The 16,461-nt window shown below is 48.6% G+C and overlaps 1 protein-coding gene across 1 annotated transcript in view; it reads right to left on the bottom strand.

Moving 5' to 3' along the window:
* Positions 1-16,461, bottom strand: part of itga11a (integrin, alpha 11a) — a 176,434-nt gene that overhangs the window by 4,504 nt on the left and 155,469 nt on the right. Inside the window, exons 22-28 of the mRNA XM_070858509.1 lie at positions 15,998-16,074; positions 14,407-14,496; positions 12,391-12,481; positions 9,897-10,010; positions 8,367-8,471; positions 3,809-3,922; positions 682-777 (exon numbers count right to left, since the gene is read on the bottom strand). Of these exons, the coding sequence (XP_070714610.1) occupies positions 682-777; positions 3,809-3,922; positions 8,367-8,471; positions 9,897-10,010; positions 12,391-12,481; positions 14,407-14,496; positions 15,998-16,074 (687 nt within the window). The remainder of the gene's footprint in view (positions 1-681; positions 778-3,808; positions 3,923-8,366; positions 8,472-9,896; positions 10,011-12,390; positions 12,482-14,406; positions 14,497-15,997; positions 16,075-16,461) is intronic.

Raw genomic sequence — 16,461 nt, 5'->3', positions numbered from 1 at the left:
TGTAGTATAGAATAACACAGCATGGAGGGAGGCCATTCGGCCCATCGTACCTGTACCGGCTCTTTGAAAGAATGATGCAATTAGTCCCACTCCCCCCTGCTCTTACCCCATAGCCCTGCAAATTTATTACCCTTTCAAGTATTTATCCAGGTCATTAACCTGAATCCATGGGGTCGCCAACTCTGATTGGATGTATTCCTGGAGGTTTCATCACATGATCCACTCCGCCCCCCCCCCCCCCCCGCCTCCAATTCTCCCGCCCCCACACTCCCGCCATTGGTTGCCCGACATGTCAATCGTCACAGGGTCACCCCCCCCCCCCCCATCCCTGGCCAATTGGAACTTAGTTATGTGGTTGATCGGTTCTTGACTGGCCAATCAAACAGCATATTTTTAACTAATAAAACAAAAGTGTTGAGAGAAAACGAAACAATATTTTTTTTAACTGCCTCTCTGATTTTTCTCCAGGGTTGTCCTGGTGATTAATTTTCAATTCCTTGAGGCTTGGTAACCCCCCGCCCCCCCGGCAGCATTGAGAGCAGCCTGCAGTCTTTCCCCTCCCCGCTGTTGCTGGGAAATGGCCGAATGTTCGGGCAACCTCTGTCAGCCCAGGCCGAGACCAGGGACTCGCGGCTTGTTTCCCCGGGCGTGACTACGGGCAGCGAACGCTGATTCACTTACATGCCGGCTCCTTCCGTCCTCTGTTATAAACATGGCGCCCGGCTCCCGAATATCAAGTGTTGCCGTGGTTACGAGTAACAGTGACCTGAACTTGAGCTGAAAAAAACACACGCAAAACATTCAATGTAGAAAAGACAACGGGACCGATTTTCATCCCCTTCCTTCTCTCCGTGCCCGTCCCCTCCTCTCCCCCTCCCCTCACTCCCCATCCCCATCCCCCTCCCCTAATCCCCATCCCCCTCCCCTCACCCCTGTCCAATCCTCATGCCCCTCCTCTCGCCCTCCCATCCCCTCCTCTTTGACCATTCCCTCTCGGTCCCACTCCCCTTACCCCCCCGCCCCCTCTTCCATCCCCCTCCAACCCTTCCTTCCCCGGTCTTCCTTCCAGCGACTTCACATAAATCTAGGCTGACACTCCCAGTGCAGTGCTGAGGGAGCGCTGCACTGTCGGAGGTGCCGTCTTTCAGATGAGACGTTAAACCGAGGCCCCGTCTGTTCTCTCAGGTGGACGTAAAAGATCCCATGGCCACTATTTCGAAGAAGAGCAAGGGGAGTTATCCCCGGTGTCCTGGGGCCAATATTAATCCCTCAATCAACATAATGAAAAAAACAGATTATCTGGTCATTATCACATTGCTGTTTGTGGGAATTTGCTGTGCACAAATTGGCTGCTGCGTTTCCCACATTACAACAGTGACTACACTCCAAAATGTACTTCATTGGCTGTAAAGCACTTTGAGACATCCGGTGGTCATGAAAGGCGCTATATAAATGCAAGACTTTCTTAACAAGCTGCTCAGTTGTAGCAAACGGTTGGTTCTTCAAGAAGGCGGCCCAACACCTGCTGAAAGGAAACTGGGGATGGCCAATCAGTGTTGGCCTTGCCAGTGACACCCTCATCCCCGAGAATGGAATGAAAAAGCCTTGCCAAACCCGGTCGCAGAACGGGTCAGCACCTTCAGCAGAGGCTGGAAGGTGAATGCTACATCACAGAAGGAGGGTTCTTGGGCCCATCATGCCTGTGCCAGCTCTGTGATAGTGCTATCCATTGGTCCCACACACCCTGCTCTTGCCCCATAAGCACTGCAACGTTTACCCCCTCTTCAAGTATTTATCCTTTTGAAAGTCAAGGGAGGAGAAGTGAAGTGGAAAAAAAGACTTGACTTCCATGCTGAGGGCAGCAGAAGGTCACAAGCAAGACTCGGTCAATGTGTTTTCTTTAAAAAAAATGGTGTTTCCCTTTAAATATCTTGTGTGCTTAAAGGATTTACTCGCTTGCAAGCCAACAATTCCAGATGGCCACTTAACTTAATATATGACATTTATCCCGTGCAAAGTTATCGTTGTACAGTGGGAGGAAAGAACACTCATACTGAATCCATTTGATAAATTCCATTGATTTCGGGACAGTGTCGCAGATGTAGCTGAACGTAGACAGTTTCTTTATCAGTTTTAATGATAATTTCAGGACTGTGGCTTTTGTTATGAAGCCTGTTTCTCTCACAGAGCAATAATAATACGTGGTTTTTCAAAGAAAATTAATGTTTTCTTGTCTTATTTGGGATGAAGCAATGCTGAAAGAATTTGGAATGTAAATTAAATCCAGGCATCGTTACCCCCACCCCCCACCCCCGTCGGAAATTAGATTGCCTGGAGATTCAGTGTGAAACCCCAAAGATTTTCATGCCATAAATTTAGAGGTTGATGTGACGTTCAGATCCCCACAGTGCCAGCCGTGACTCAATGGGTAGCAACCAATAGCAGTTAACCAATAGCAGTTGGGCCGCAGCTAGAGTACTGCGTGCAGTTCTGGTCACCATATTACAAGAAAGATGTGATTGCACTACAGAGGGTACAGAGGGGATTTACGAGGATGTTGTCTAGACTGGGGAATTTTAGCTTTGAGGAAAGATTGGATAGGCTGGGGTTGTTTTCTTTGGAACAGAGGAGGTTGAGGGGAGACCTTATTGAGGTGTATAAAATTATGAGGGGCCTAGATAGAGTGGATAGGAAGGACCTGTTTCCCTTAGCAGAGGGGCCAATAACCAGGGGGCATAGATTTAAAGTAATTGGGGGGAGGTTTAGAGGGGATTTGAGGGGAATATTTTTCACCCAGAGGATGGTGGGGGTCTGGAACTCACTGCCTGAAAGGGTGGTAGAGGCAGAAACCCTCACCACATTTAAAAAGTACTTGGATGTGCACTTGAAGTGCCATAACCTACAGGGCTACGGACCAAGAGCTGGAAAGTGGGATTAGGCTGGGTAGCTCTTTGTCGGCCGGCACGGATATGATGGGCCAAAATGGCCTCCGTCCGTGCTGTAAATTTCTATGATTCTATGATTCACTCCCACCTTGGGTTCAGAAGGTTGTGGGTTCAAGTCCCGCTTCCTAGACTGCAGCACGTAATCTGAGCTGGCCGCACTGTCGGAGATGTCGCCTGTGGGATGAGGTGTTGAACTGAGGCCCCGTCTGCCCTCTCAGGTGGATGTAAAGGTAAGATTTTCACTTATATCGGCCCTTTCACGATCTCAGGACGTTCCTAAGCGCTTTGCAGCCAATTTACTTTACTTTTTGGAGTGTAGTCACTGTTGTAATGTAGGAAACGCAGCAGCCAATTTGCACACAGCAAGCTCCCACAAACAGCAATGGGATAAAAGCCAGATAATCTGTTTCTTAGTGATGTTGGTTGAGGAATAAATATTGGACAGGGACACCGGGGCGAACTCCCCCGCTCTTTTTTTGAAATAGTGCCATGGGATCTTTTACGTCCACCTGAGAGAGCAGACGGGGCCTCGGTTTAACATCTCACCCGAAAGATGGCATCTCCGACAGTGCAGCACTCCCTCAGCACTGCACTGGGAGCATCTGTATTTTGTGCTCAAGCCTCTGGAGCAGGACTTAAACCCACAACCATCTGACTCAGAGGTGACGCTGCTACCCACTGAGCCACAGCTGACACAGCCCTGTGGGGAGGCATAGCGCCTGTTAGAAACCAAGATATTGCTAACCCAAGAGACTGAGAAAGTTGGTTGAAGGGTCTCTACTGATTCAAGTCTGGGACAGACTTGGGCTATGTAGCGGCTTAAGAGTTTAGTTATCTTTATACGGTGAAGTTTATGCACTTACCGCCATTAGCGAATCAGTCAAGAGTCTTCCAGATATGTGAATGGTGTATTCTTCATTGGTTTTAAGATTCTTCATTTCACAGACCAGGAAAGTGCACTTAGCATTGCCGGCATCCTGTCAGGCAAACACGTATTCAAGGTTAAAACCGGCCAAAGTAATGCAGAATCTAGGAAAAGCATCAACAGAACCTGGAGGTGGACTGGCAATAAGTCGTGTTCAGATGCAGACTTTGAAGATCACTTATTCACAGGAAATTGAGGCAGCTCTAACTGATTACAGACTTCTGGATACTGTTTGCGATTCTGGCACGAGTTCATCTTAAAAAAGTTTACAAGGTGAGAAAGAGAAAAAGCATTTTTTTGGTGAATGATCTTGTCTCATCCCAAGTTTCCTTTATGGCTGCCCCTCTCCCCCTCCTCCCAAACCCCACACTTTCTTTCCCCTTTCCTCTCCTGAAGGCACTGACTCATGTCTGGGCGCTGTTCCACAGACACCAGCAACTGCTGGTTACCGTGCCTTACTAGGCACTCTTCACATGTTAAGGCAGATGTTCAACTTTGGAGGGCATCACCGCCATCCTTAACTGAACTCCACACACACATTTACAAAGTGTTATAGAATTAGAGAATCTTACAGCACGGAAGGAGGCCATTCGGCCCATTGTACCCATGCCAGATTGCTGAAAGAGCGATCCAATTAGTCCAACTCCCCTGCTCTTCCCCATAACTCTGCATTTTTTTTCTTTTACAACATAAGAACATAAGAATTAGGAGCAGGAGTCGGCCATTCGGCCCCTCGAGCCTGCTCCACCATTCAATGAGATCACGGCTGACCTTCAACCTCAATTCCACTTTCCTGCACTGTCCCCATATCCCTTGATTCCCTTTTGCAATGATGTTTGTGAGCGAGAGAAGGTCAGAATGTTTTTATGGATTAAAAATAGAAATAAGGAGCTTCCCCTGATGGCTGAGTTGGTAGATGCTGGACCACACAGACTAGGAAGGTCGGAGGTGCAGTACCTGGTCAATGCTGAGTTCGCTGATCGCGAGACAGGACAGCAGTAATTGCACTAAGAGCCCAGCAGCGAGGTGGGGGACCCAAGGCCAGAATACGCGCAGCAACCAACCGCAAAGCGTGAGCGGCTGGAGAGAGCGCGGAAAAAAGTCAGCAGAGCCTGTGCATGGAGAGCAGCGAGTTGGGGCCGGGGGGGTGGCCGGGGTACAGGGTCAGTATTCTGTGGAAAAATACACCAGCTGCTCCAAGATTAATGCGCTCGCCTACACTGCGATCTCTGAAAACCAGGGAGAGAGGATCTGAGAGAGGGAATGGGTAAGTGGGAATGTGTGTGTGTGTGTGTGTGTTAGGCCCATGCAGCAGAGTCTGGTCTCCAATCGTCTTGGATCCCCTTGCCATTGGACCAAGACCTCGCTCTGTCAAGCCCGTGTAGCAGCTGGTGCGCAATGGCCACTTCACGTTAAAAGAATTCACGCACAGCCATCTTCCACCCTTTAAAATGAAGTTCGGGACCTGGCCCACATTGGTCTCATCAGTCACTTTAAAACTCATTTTAGTGTGGCAGCAAGTCATCCTCGACTCTGGGGGACTTCCTAAGAAGGAGATCTAAAAATCTATCGATCTCCGTCTTGAATATTCTCAACGACTGAGCCTCCACAGACCTCTGGGGTAGAGAATTCTAAAGATTCACCACCCTCTGAGTGAAGTAATTTCTCCTCAGCTCAGTCCTAAGTGGCCGACCCCTTATTCTGAGACTGTGACCCCTGGTTCTGGACTCCCCAGCCAGAGGAAACATCCTCCCTGCATCCACCCTGTCAAGTCTTGTAAGAATTTTGTAGGTTTCCCTCTCATTCTTCTAAACTCTAGACCCTTTCAAATCCCTTTAGAAAGTTACTATTGAATCTGCTCCCAGCATCCTTTCAGTGATGATGATGATGATGAACAACTTGCTGCGCCAGAAAAACTCTCATCACCCCCTCTGGTTCTTTTACGACATAGCAATCAGGAGCAGGAACCCCAGTTGATTTCTTTTTCCCTCTGAATAGTCTTGGGTATTGGGACATCAGAGTTAAGGCTAATTGTAGCAATGCGATTAGTCGAGTTTTATTACAGGATATCAGCAAGAGAATTCAACTGCCTACTCTCGAATGATCACTCAGTGAGTGGTCGTCCCTTCCGTGCTGCAGAATTGTGGGGAGTGGTTTATGCTGGGGCAAAGTGTGGTCACTAACAGACAGCTGCTTGTAACTAAAGCTTTCGGTCCCAGTTTTAAAATGAGATGTGATGTATGGATTGCTCAGGGGAATGAAAAGCCTCTGTATCGAGGGATGTGCATTAGCTGGTTAGATGTTCGATTAAAAAAAGACTTGCATTTATATAGTGCCTTTCACGACCACCGGATGTCTCAAAGTGTTTTACAGCCAACGAAGTACTTTTGGAGTGTAGTCACTGTTGTAATGTGGGAAACGTGGCAGCCAATTTGCACACAGCAAGCTCCCACAAACAGCGATGTGATAATGACCAGATAATCTGCTTTTTAATGTTATGTTGATTGAAGGATAAATATTGACCAGGACACTGGGAATAACCCCCCTGCTCTTCCTCAAAATAGTGCCATGGGATCTTTTATGCCCACCTGAGAGAGCAGACAGGGCCTCGGTTTAACATCCAAAAGATGGCAACTGTGACAGTGAAACGCTCCCTCAGCACTGCACTGGAAGTATCAGCCTGGATTTATGTGCTCAAGTCCCTGGAATGGGATTATGAACCCACAACCTTCTGACTCAGAAACAAGTGTGCTACTCACTGAGCCACAGCTAACAGCTAAAGGACACTCAGATAGAACCTTTGCACTCAAGGGTGATAGCGTGGTGCAGTAAGTTACCAGTGAAGTGGACAGAATCAGTGGATTGAAGAGGCACTGTGTTTCCAATGGAAGAAATGATGGAGGGACACGGTGAGAAGATGGGTCGGTGGGGCCGATATGTCAGGAAGGCACGTTAGTCGTAAATTCCTTTTCCTGAAAATGCTTATGGCGCTGAAATGATCCCATGGGATAATATTTTATATGGATGGATGCCTCTGTCAAAGAAGTGGAAAGAAGAATTTCCAATGAATGCATTCTTACACTACAACAACAACAACAAATTGCACTTATAGAATCAAAGACAATTACGACACAGAAGGAGGCCATTCAGCCCATTGTGTCCGCGCCGGCCGACAAATAGCTATCCAGCCTAATCCCACTTTCCAGCTCTTGGTCCGTAGCCCTGTAGGTTACGGCACTTCAAGTGCACATCCAAGTACTTTTTAAATGTGATGAAGGTTTCTGCCTCTACCACCCTTTCAGTCAGTGAGTTCCAGACCCCCACCACCCTCTGGGTGAAAATAATCCTGCTCAAATCCCCTCTAAACCTTCCACCAAGGACTTTCAATCTATGCCCCCTGTTATTGACCCCTCTGCTAAGGGAAATAAGTCCTTCCTATCCACTCTATCCAGGCCCCTCATAATTTTATACACCTCAATAAGGTCTCCCCTCGGCCTCCTTTATTCCACTTATGTAACACCCTCACAGCAGCAATTATCAGATGGAATGTCCTACAATGTAACTTCAGCGGCTCTGGTCTTCCAGCTCCTCGTTTGTAACTATTTAACTGTCCTCATTGAGGGCATCAGTAGGGGGCGCTCCAACTGGCTTCAGCACCCATGGGTGCAATATTGGTCAGTGCACTCGCTCCTGATCCCTGTCGGAGGGAGGGGTGTGTGGGCGTGAGGGTGTAAGGACGGTATGGCACTCACTGTGTCTGGTACTTGGCCAATTCCCCCAGGGCAGTTTGACCGTACCCCCAGTGAGAGTCACAAGAACATAAGAAATAAGAGTCGGCCATCTGGCCCCTCGAGCCTGCTCCGCCATTCAATAAGATCATGGCTGATCTGATCTTGGACTCAGCTCCACTTCCCTGCCCGCTCCCCATAACCCTTGACTCCCTTATCGCTCAAAAATCTGTCTATCTCCACCTTAAATTTATTCAATGACCCAGCCTCCACAGCTCTCTGGGGCAGAGAATTCCAAAGATTCACAACCCTCTGAGAGAAGAAATTCCTCTTCATCTTCGTTTTAAATGGGCGACCCCTTATTCTGAAACTATGCCCCCTAGTTCTAGATTCCCCAACGATGGGAAACATCCTCTCTGCATCTACCCTGTCGAGCCCCCTCAGAATATTATACATCTCAATAAGATCACCCCTCATTTTTCTAAACTCCAATGAGTTCAGGCCCAACTTGCTCAACCTTTCCTCATAAGACAACCCCTTCATTTCAGTCAGTGCCTCGGGGAGAGGAGGGTGGCGGGGGGGGGGGGGGCAAGGTGATAGTGTGGGGTAAAAATAACCTGAGCAAAATGGAAGGATTAGAAAGCAAACAGTGTGCAGGAAACTCCTCTTTATAAGTAGATGCAGGGCTCTGGCTGAGATCAAAGAACCTGACTTCAAACAGCTTCACATTAAGACTGTGATTTCCCGAAACGAATGCAGTGTCATTACCAGCTTCTCGTAGTGCCGCAGATCCTCCGCGAGAACTTGTCCTATGGGACGGCGCCACTGCTGCATTCCCATGTGATTGGTCAGATTGCACTGGATCCCCTCTTCCTGCAAAGCATTGAACACACGGCAGCGGGGTAAATACACAAAGGATTGCAAGCGCTGAATCGTCGCCAGTAATAACACGCCACGGCACCTTTACCGCGAGCGATGTGTCAGAGGCATTCACGTCGGAGAGACATGGAGGAGTTAGAAGTTTCCGAGGTGGTTTGTTTTAAAGGCAAGAAGAGAAGCAATAAGGGGGAGAAGATTGGGAAGAGAATTCCAGAGAGTGCAGAGGGCTGAGGCGAATAGCTTAGGTGCATTTAAGGAGAGGCTAGATAGGTAGACGAGGGAGAAAGGAATCGAGGGATATGGTGATGGGGAGAGATGAAGAGGGGTGGGAGGAGGCTGGTGTGGAGCATAAACACCGGTACGGACCTGTTGGGCTGAACGGCCTGTTTCTGTGCTTTAAATACTAAGGGGGGTGGGGGGTGGGGGGGGGGGAGAAATTCGGGTTGTTTACGCCTCCCACTAATGGGAAGCGCAAAGACTTTTTGTTCGTGCGCGCTGCCACTAATGACTCACGCTACATTTGGCGGGGGTTTAGCGGCGGCGGTAAGCAGTAGCGCCCCCGCTCCGCTGCGCCGACGATCATGCCGCCATCACCGTGCGCAGCCCCCCCTGTTTCCACCCCGGAAGGAGAATTGGGGAGCGCCCCCCTGAATCTGCGGCGGATGATGCCAGTGACAGATTGAAGGGGCACGTAACGGGCTGTCGACCGATCGCGGGGCGCTACTTAAAGGGGAGGTGGCTCTCGCATAAAATGATAACCGTCCGACTTACCGGTCGCGGCCCGTTGAATGGTGGAACACGGGGTCCGTGCCGTGATCTGGCAGCTCCGCTCTCTGCTCGAGTGCCGGGCTGATGGCACGGCTACCCGCTCCCCGGTGGTCCAGGCAGGGACCCACAGAGTCGGCAGCTTGGCCTTCCCCTTTAATGAAGGGGAAGGCCCTTCCTACGCGGCCCAATGTATAGCGCCGCGCCCCCTCCTTCTGCTTCCGCCCCGCCCACGCCCCACAGTGCAAGAGGAGGGCGTTATTTTGCGCCCCATTTGCTCTTGGGGACGGTAACCCCAATATTGCGAGCGGGATGGGACTTCCGCGCCCAGTGCAGATACTGCCGCCCCGCGGCTGTTACTGCCCCCAGACGGGGTAATTTCCCCCCCACCGAGGTCACTATCAGGACCATTCTCACAGAGCAAGTATCAGTATCAGGATCAGGAAGCCTATTCGGCCCCTCACATTGAGCGGTACCATCAGGACCAGTCTCATTGAAAGGGAGTGTTACCATTCAGGGCCGTTGCCGTAGATGGAATGTCACTAGCAGGACCCCTCTTGTAGAGAGAGTGTCACCATTGGGATCTCTCCCACAGATGGACTGCCCCTCTCCGGAATGCCCTGCCCGCCCAGCGCCGATGCTCGCTGTACTCACCGGACTGGTGGAGTTGTTGGTGAGGACCAGGAGGAGGTTGTTACCTTTGGTCATTGTTGGAATGGTCACTTTGACCAGCAGGTGGCCAACAGTGAATCGCCCCAGATTCTGCAGCTGCGATCAAACCGGGATAAGAACATGAGAACTTTTAGGAACGGGAAATGGCCAATAGGCCCAACAAGCCCATCCACTTATCATAGATTAACCCACCTTCTCACTACTCTGAAACCTCTTCTGGTTCAGAAACACGTCTAGTTGTCTCTTAAACCCATTTTTGTCTTCCAGTGCCAGCTGTGGCTCAGTGGGTAGCTCAGTGGGTAGCTCACTGGCTTCTGAATCAGAAGGTTGCGGGTTCAAGTCTGACTCCATGGAATTGAGCACAAAAATCTAGGCTGACACTCCAGTGCCATGCTGAGGGAGCGCTGCACTGTCCAAGGTGCCGTCTTTCGGATGAGATGTTAAACCGAGGCCCTATCTGCTCTCTCAGGTGGGTGTAAAAGATCCCATGGCACTATTTTGAAGAAGAGCAGGGGAGTTATCCCTGGTGTCCTGGCCAATATTTATCCCTCAATCAACATCACTAAAACAGATTATCTAGCCATTATCACATTGCTGTTTGTGGAAGCTTGCTGTGCACAAATTGGCTGCTGAATTTCCCCCATTACAACAGTTACTACACTTTCAAAGTGCTTACTTGGCTGTAAAGCGCTTTGGGATGTCTTCAGGTTGTAAAAGGTGCTATATAAATGCAAGCCTTTCTTCCAGTGAGGGAGCCTATGTACTCAGAACTTGAAATAGTTGCAGAGTTGAATGTCATTTGTTGAACTAATGTTGTAGAACAAAGATTACTTGACCCAGTCTGTCCCAGTACAATCTTTCCAGGTCTTTGAGTTCAGGGACAGCACCAGCTTTAAAGTCATCAAAATACCATTCGTTTTCCAATTGTCTACAGCTGCATCCTACATTATGTTACTTAATCTATGAAGAAATCTGCTGTCAGAATTATTAAAAAGTACAATTTGATTTTTAAAACTTCAAATTCATAAGAAGGCTGAAATATGAAAGTTGACCTGAAGTCTAATGTTTGTTAATCAATACAAGATGGAGTCTTTTGGCCCCAGAATCCATTCCGATCCCTGTGGTCCCCCTTTCAATCTTTCCATTCAAGCAGCAGACAGAACGTTGCCAGAATTTGCATGCAGGTTCCTTGGGATATACTGTGGAAATTCCAGTCAAGCTTTTCGGGATATGCTGCCAGAATTCCTGAAGAGGGACAATCTGTTGGAAATTCCATACAGTTTCTTCATACTGTGTGTTTGCATACAGGTTGCATGGGATACTGTGTCAGGGTTCGCACACAGGAAACCTGACTGGAATTTTCATATAAATTTCTTGACGTGACATTGCCATGGAGATGGATTATGGATTCTCGGGGCTCTGAACACCATTTGGGGATTCACCATTTCCCCTTCTTGCACTCCCAAAGAAAAGCGCTCTACTCGGAACTCGTCTATGGCAAACGTGGTGTAGGCTCGAAGGGCCGAATGGCCTACTCCTGCACCTATTTTCTATGAGCCAAAGGCGGGCAGAGGAAACGTTACAAGGGCACCCTCAAAGCCTCCCTGATAAAGTGCGACATCCCCACTGACACCTGGGAGTCACTGGCCATAGACCACCCTAAGTGGAGGAAGTGCATCCGGGAGGGCGCTGAGCACCTCGAGTATCGTCGCCGAGAGTATGCAGAAATCAAGCGCAGGCAGCGGAAAGTGCGTGCGGCAAACCAGTCCCACCCTCCCACCCACCCCTTCCCTCAGCGACTATGTCCCACCTGTGACAGAGACTGTGGTTCTCATATTGGACTGTACAGCCACCTAAGAACTCATGCTAAGAGTGGAAGCAAGCCTTCCTCGATTCCGAGGGACTGCCTATGATGATGATGATGATGATTTCTCCTTCTTGCACACAAGACTCCCAGATGTCTTAGTAGAGGCGATTGTTACAGTAATATCTAAGGATAAATTTACCATTCCTGGGGAACTGCACTTGGAGAGTGCAGACCCTTGAATTGGTGCTACTGTGATGCCTTAGCTCTAACCTGGGGTTCCTTTATGTACAGCTCTTCGTTGGCACCAAGGGAGATTGCTGAATTTGCCCTTCTGTCTCCGACTTCTATCACAAGCTCTCTCTCTCTGTTTGATTATGGCCAGTGCTCCCATGACCTCTACTGTCTTGGTCCTTCTGAGCTGCACTTACCCAGTTTCCCTTCCTGGTTACCATCCAGTGATTCCTGCTGGAATTTGCACATGTATGGAGGTCAATAAAGACAAGATCGAACTCGAACATGATGCTCTCCTCGGTTGACTATCACTGCCATGAGCTTCCGGCACCCTGTGGAACTGTACTCCGGCAAGAGTCAGCACTCTCAGGGCAGCACAGGGGGACAGTCTGGAGAAAAACTATCAGCAGAAAGTGAGAATAAAGGAAAGGACCTCACCTTAAACGTGAAGTTAAATGAAGGATCGAGATTCCCACTTTCCTCCAGCTCATCCGCTGATTTCAAGTCGTAGCGTTCGGGACTGGAATCCCTGTCACAACAAAGTCAAATCATTATCTGTGCCAGCTGAAACTCTGCTCAAAACAGAGGAAGAATTGCACACCATGTGTGAATAAAGAAGCTGGGTCAATAATTCAATAAACTGAACTGCGATCAACTACCTGAGCATTGCAAGAGCTTCACCCTCAATTCCAAATCTAGCTCATTGGACCCACCCCTTCTACCAATCAGTTCCAGCTCATTGGACCCAACCCTTCCACCAATCAAATCCAACTCACTGGACCCAATACTTCCACCAATCAGATCCAACTCATTGGACCCAACCCTTCCATCAATTAGATCCAGCTCATTGGACCCACCCCTTCTACCAATCAGTTCCAGCTCATTGGACCCAACCCTTCCACCAATCAAATCCAACTCACTGGACCCAATACTTCCACCAATCAGATTCAACTCATTGGACCCAACCCTTCCATCAATCAGATCCAGCTCATTAGACCCAACCGTTTCACCAATCAAATCCAACTCACTGGACTCAACCCTTCCACCAATCAAATCCAACTCACTGGACCCAACCCTTCCAATTAAATCCAACTCACTGGACCCAAACCTTCCAATCAAATCCAACTCACTGGACCCAACCCTTCCACCAATCAAATCCAACTCACTGGACCCAACCCTTCCGATCAAATCCAACTCACTGGACCCAACCCTTCCACCAATCAAATTCAACTCACTGGACCCAACCCTTCCAATCAAACCCAACTCACTAGACCCAACCCTTCTACCAATCAAATCCAACTCACTAGACCCAACCCTTCCAATCAAATCCAACTCACTGGACCCAACCCTTCCACCAATCAAATCCAACTCACTGGACCACCGTCCAATCAGATCCAACTCACTGGACCCAACCCTTCCACCAATCAAATCCAACTCATTGAGCCCAACCCTTCCACCAATCAGATCTAGCTCATTGAACCCAACCCTTCCACCAATCAGATCTAGCTCATTGGACCCAACCCTTCCACCAATCAGATCCAGCTCATTGAACCCAACCCTTCCACCAATCACATCCAACTCACTGGACCCAACCCTTCCAATCAAATCCAACTCATTGAACCCAACCCTTTGAGTATTGTGGGGTTTTCACTCGAGTACACAATCCTGCTTTTCAATTAACTTCAGTGTGAATAGTATGGAATGGAACACCACTGAAATAAATGTTCCTCACCCATCCCACAACATGAATTCACACAGTTGTTGATGTAATTTGCTTTATTACAATTTTTATAAATTTTGATTTTATATTATTAATAATTAAATAGCAGAGCATACTGGAAGCAGAGAAGTGGAGTTGGTTGGAGCATAAGAGTTTCCCTGCAGTATCGGGTGAGTTGCTGGAGATGCAATGCTGAGGTGTGACAGCACCACCACTGGCAGTAGAGTGTAATTACACTATGACAAGTTTACACAGGCAGATCCCATTGAAAATGTTGACATGAGAATTTACAATGGAAAAAGCTGATACAAAAGTATGACAAGAAGATCACAACAGGAAGTAAATATTTTGGGTACAGAAAGTGTGCAGAATCATAGAATTGGCTTAGTTTAGGACAACAATAACAGCAACAACTTGCATTTAAAATAGCGCCTTTAACGTAGAAAAAAGTCCCAAGGCACTTCACAGAAACATAATGAGGAGAAAACGGATGCCAAGCCAAAAAAGGAGATATTAGGAGACGTGACTAAAAGATCGATCAAATAGGTGAGCTTTAAGGAAGTTCTTAAAGTAGGAGAGGGAGGTGGAGAGCTGGAGAGGTTTAGCAAGGGAATTCTAGAGCTTAGGGTCTAGGCAGCTGTAGCTAAAGCAGCGTATTGAGGGAGATCTGGTAGACAGGTTGACCTGTCCTATGAGAGTATTCAGCATGAAGTGCAATGAGACCTGGCTTGTACCTTGTGAGGAGGAGATCTGCTTCATATTGCACAGGAATGTACAGATGGTAGGTGTTGTCCTGAAGAGTTTCTTCGGCTTCTTCACTATCACTGAATGAGATAAAAATGCACACCGTGTATTAGATGACCATGGTGTTGCCAACATGGGCAACCTACTTCATTTCTCTTGCAATGAAACTCAATGCAAGTTCAAGAATCAATGTCGGATTTTTCTGTCAGCTGTGGCTCAGTGGGTAGCACACTTATGTCCGAGTCAGAAGGTTGTGGGTTTAAGTCCCACTCCAGGGGCTTGAGCATATAAATCTAGGCTGACGCTCCAGTGCAGTGCTGAGGGAGTGCTGCACTGTCGGAGGAGCCGTCTTTCGGATGAGATGCTAAACCTGAGTATCATTCTTTGCCACACTGCAGAGCAACACGAATCCAGCTTTAATTACCATTCCACAGTTAGACAGAAAGAAAGTCTTACATTTATGACCTCAGGATGTCCAAAAGCGCTTTACAGCCAGTGAAGTACTTTTTGGAGTGTAGTCACTGTTGTAATGTGGGAAACGCAGCAGCCAATTTGCGCACAGCAAGCTCCCACAAACAGCAATGTGATAATGACCAGATAATCTGTTTTTGTTATGTTGATTGAGAGATAAATATTGGCCAGGACACTGGGGATAACTGCCCTGCTCTTCTTCAAAATAGTGCCATGGGATCTTTTACATTCACTTGTGAGCAGACGGGGCCTCGATTTAATGTGTCATCTGCAAGACGGCACCTCAGCCAGTGCTTCCTCAGTACTGCCCCTCCAATAGTGCGGCACTCCCTCAGTACGGCCCCTCCAACAGTGCGACGCTTCCTCAGTACTGCCCCTCCAACAGTGCGGCACTCCCTCAGTACTGCCCCTCCAACAGTGCGGCACTCCCTCAGTACTGCCCCTCCAACAGTGTGGCACTCCCTCAGTACTGCCCCTCCTACAGTGTGGCACTCCCTCAGTACTGCCCCTCCGACAGTGTGACACTTCCTCAATACTGCCCCTCCGACAGTGCTGTGCTCCTTCAGTACTGCCCCTCCGACAGTGCTGTGCTCCTTCAGTACTACCCCTCCGACAGTGCTGCGCTCCCTCAGTACTGCCCGTCTGGCAGTGCGGCGCTCCCTCAACACTGCGCGGAGAGTGTCAGCTTGGATTATGTGCTCAAGTCTCTGGAGTGGGACTTAAATCCATGCCCACCTGATTCAGAGACGAGAGAGTGCTGCCTACTGAGCCACGGCTGACAGGCCAGAGGCAGGTGGAGCAGTCCTCCAAAGGCCACGGGCAAAGGGGGAGTGGAGGCTGATGTATTAGGAGAAGCACCACTGCCGAATGTTCCCAGATGTAGTGTGTGTGTGTGTGTATGTGTGTGTGCGTGGAGCAGGACAGTCGCTGACATACACCACAAGTCAGAGACTATAAGGGGCGGATCTTCCATTAATCCTGAATGTGTACATAAAGTTGGACAGTTGTAGGAGTGCTCCATCAGATTACAGTTATCGAACATTGGGGCTTTGTTCAGAACATTATCGTTGCTGGATTTAAAGTGGAACCTGGTGTTTAAGCATGAGTCACCTGCTGGCAGTCAGGACGATCTCCACATTGTCCAGGAAGCTGGAACGGCTGAACTCAAACTCCAGTCGAAAGGCCACCTGAGAAGATCAGAAACACGTCAGCGTCTTGGCTAAAAAAGGAAAATAGTGCTTGAGCCAACAGCGGTGATTCAACCAACCAGCCCTGTCACTGTCGCACAAGGGACAGACATCGAACATTGGCAGGTCAGCCTGGCGCGAGCAACAATGACACAAGGGAGAGACGCAGTTGTTCAACCTCTCCACATTCTGTGCGTTGGATTATAAATCTTCACCCTTTCCAAAAAGTAAAATTTTTTTTTTAGGAAAGATCGGGTTGAATCATTAACTCTAAAGCCCAGAAACAGTCTGTGGCAGCGGCAGAGTTGAAGCCTGTGTTGTGTTGGAGCCAGAACACAGCCTGATATAGCTAAGGTTTCCACTGCTGATTCTGACTACACTCTGGCA

Source organism: Pristiophorus japonicus, chromosome 17 (genome assembly GCF_044704955.1).
Source record: "Pristiophorus japonicus isolate sPriJap1 chromosome 17, sPriJap1.hap1, whole genome shotgun sequence".
Lineage (NCBI taxonomy): Eukaryota > Metazoa > Chordata > Chondrichthyes > Pristiophoridae > Pristiophorus > Pristiophorus japonicus.
Note: the sequence above shows the minus strand (reverse complement) of the source record. Positions and strands in the feature narration are given on the sequence as shown.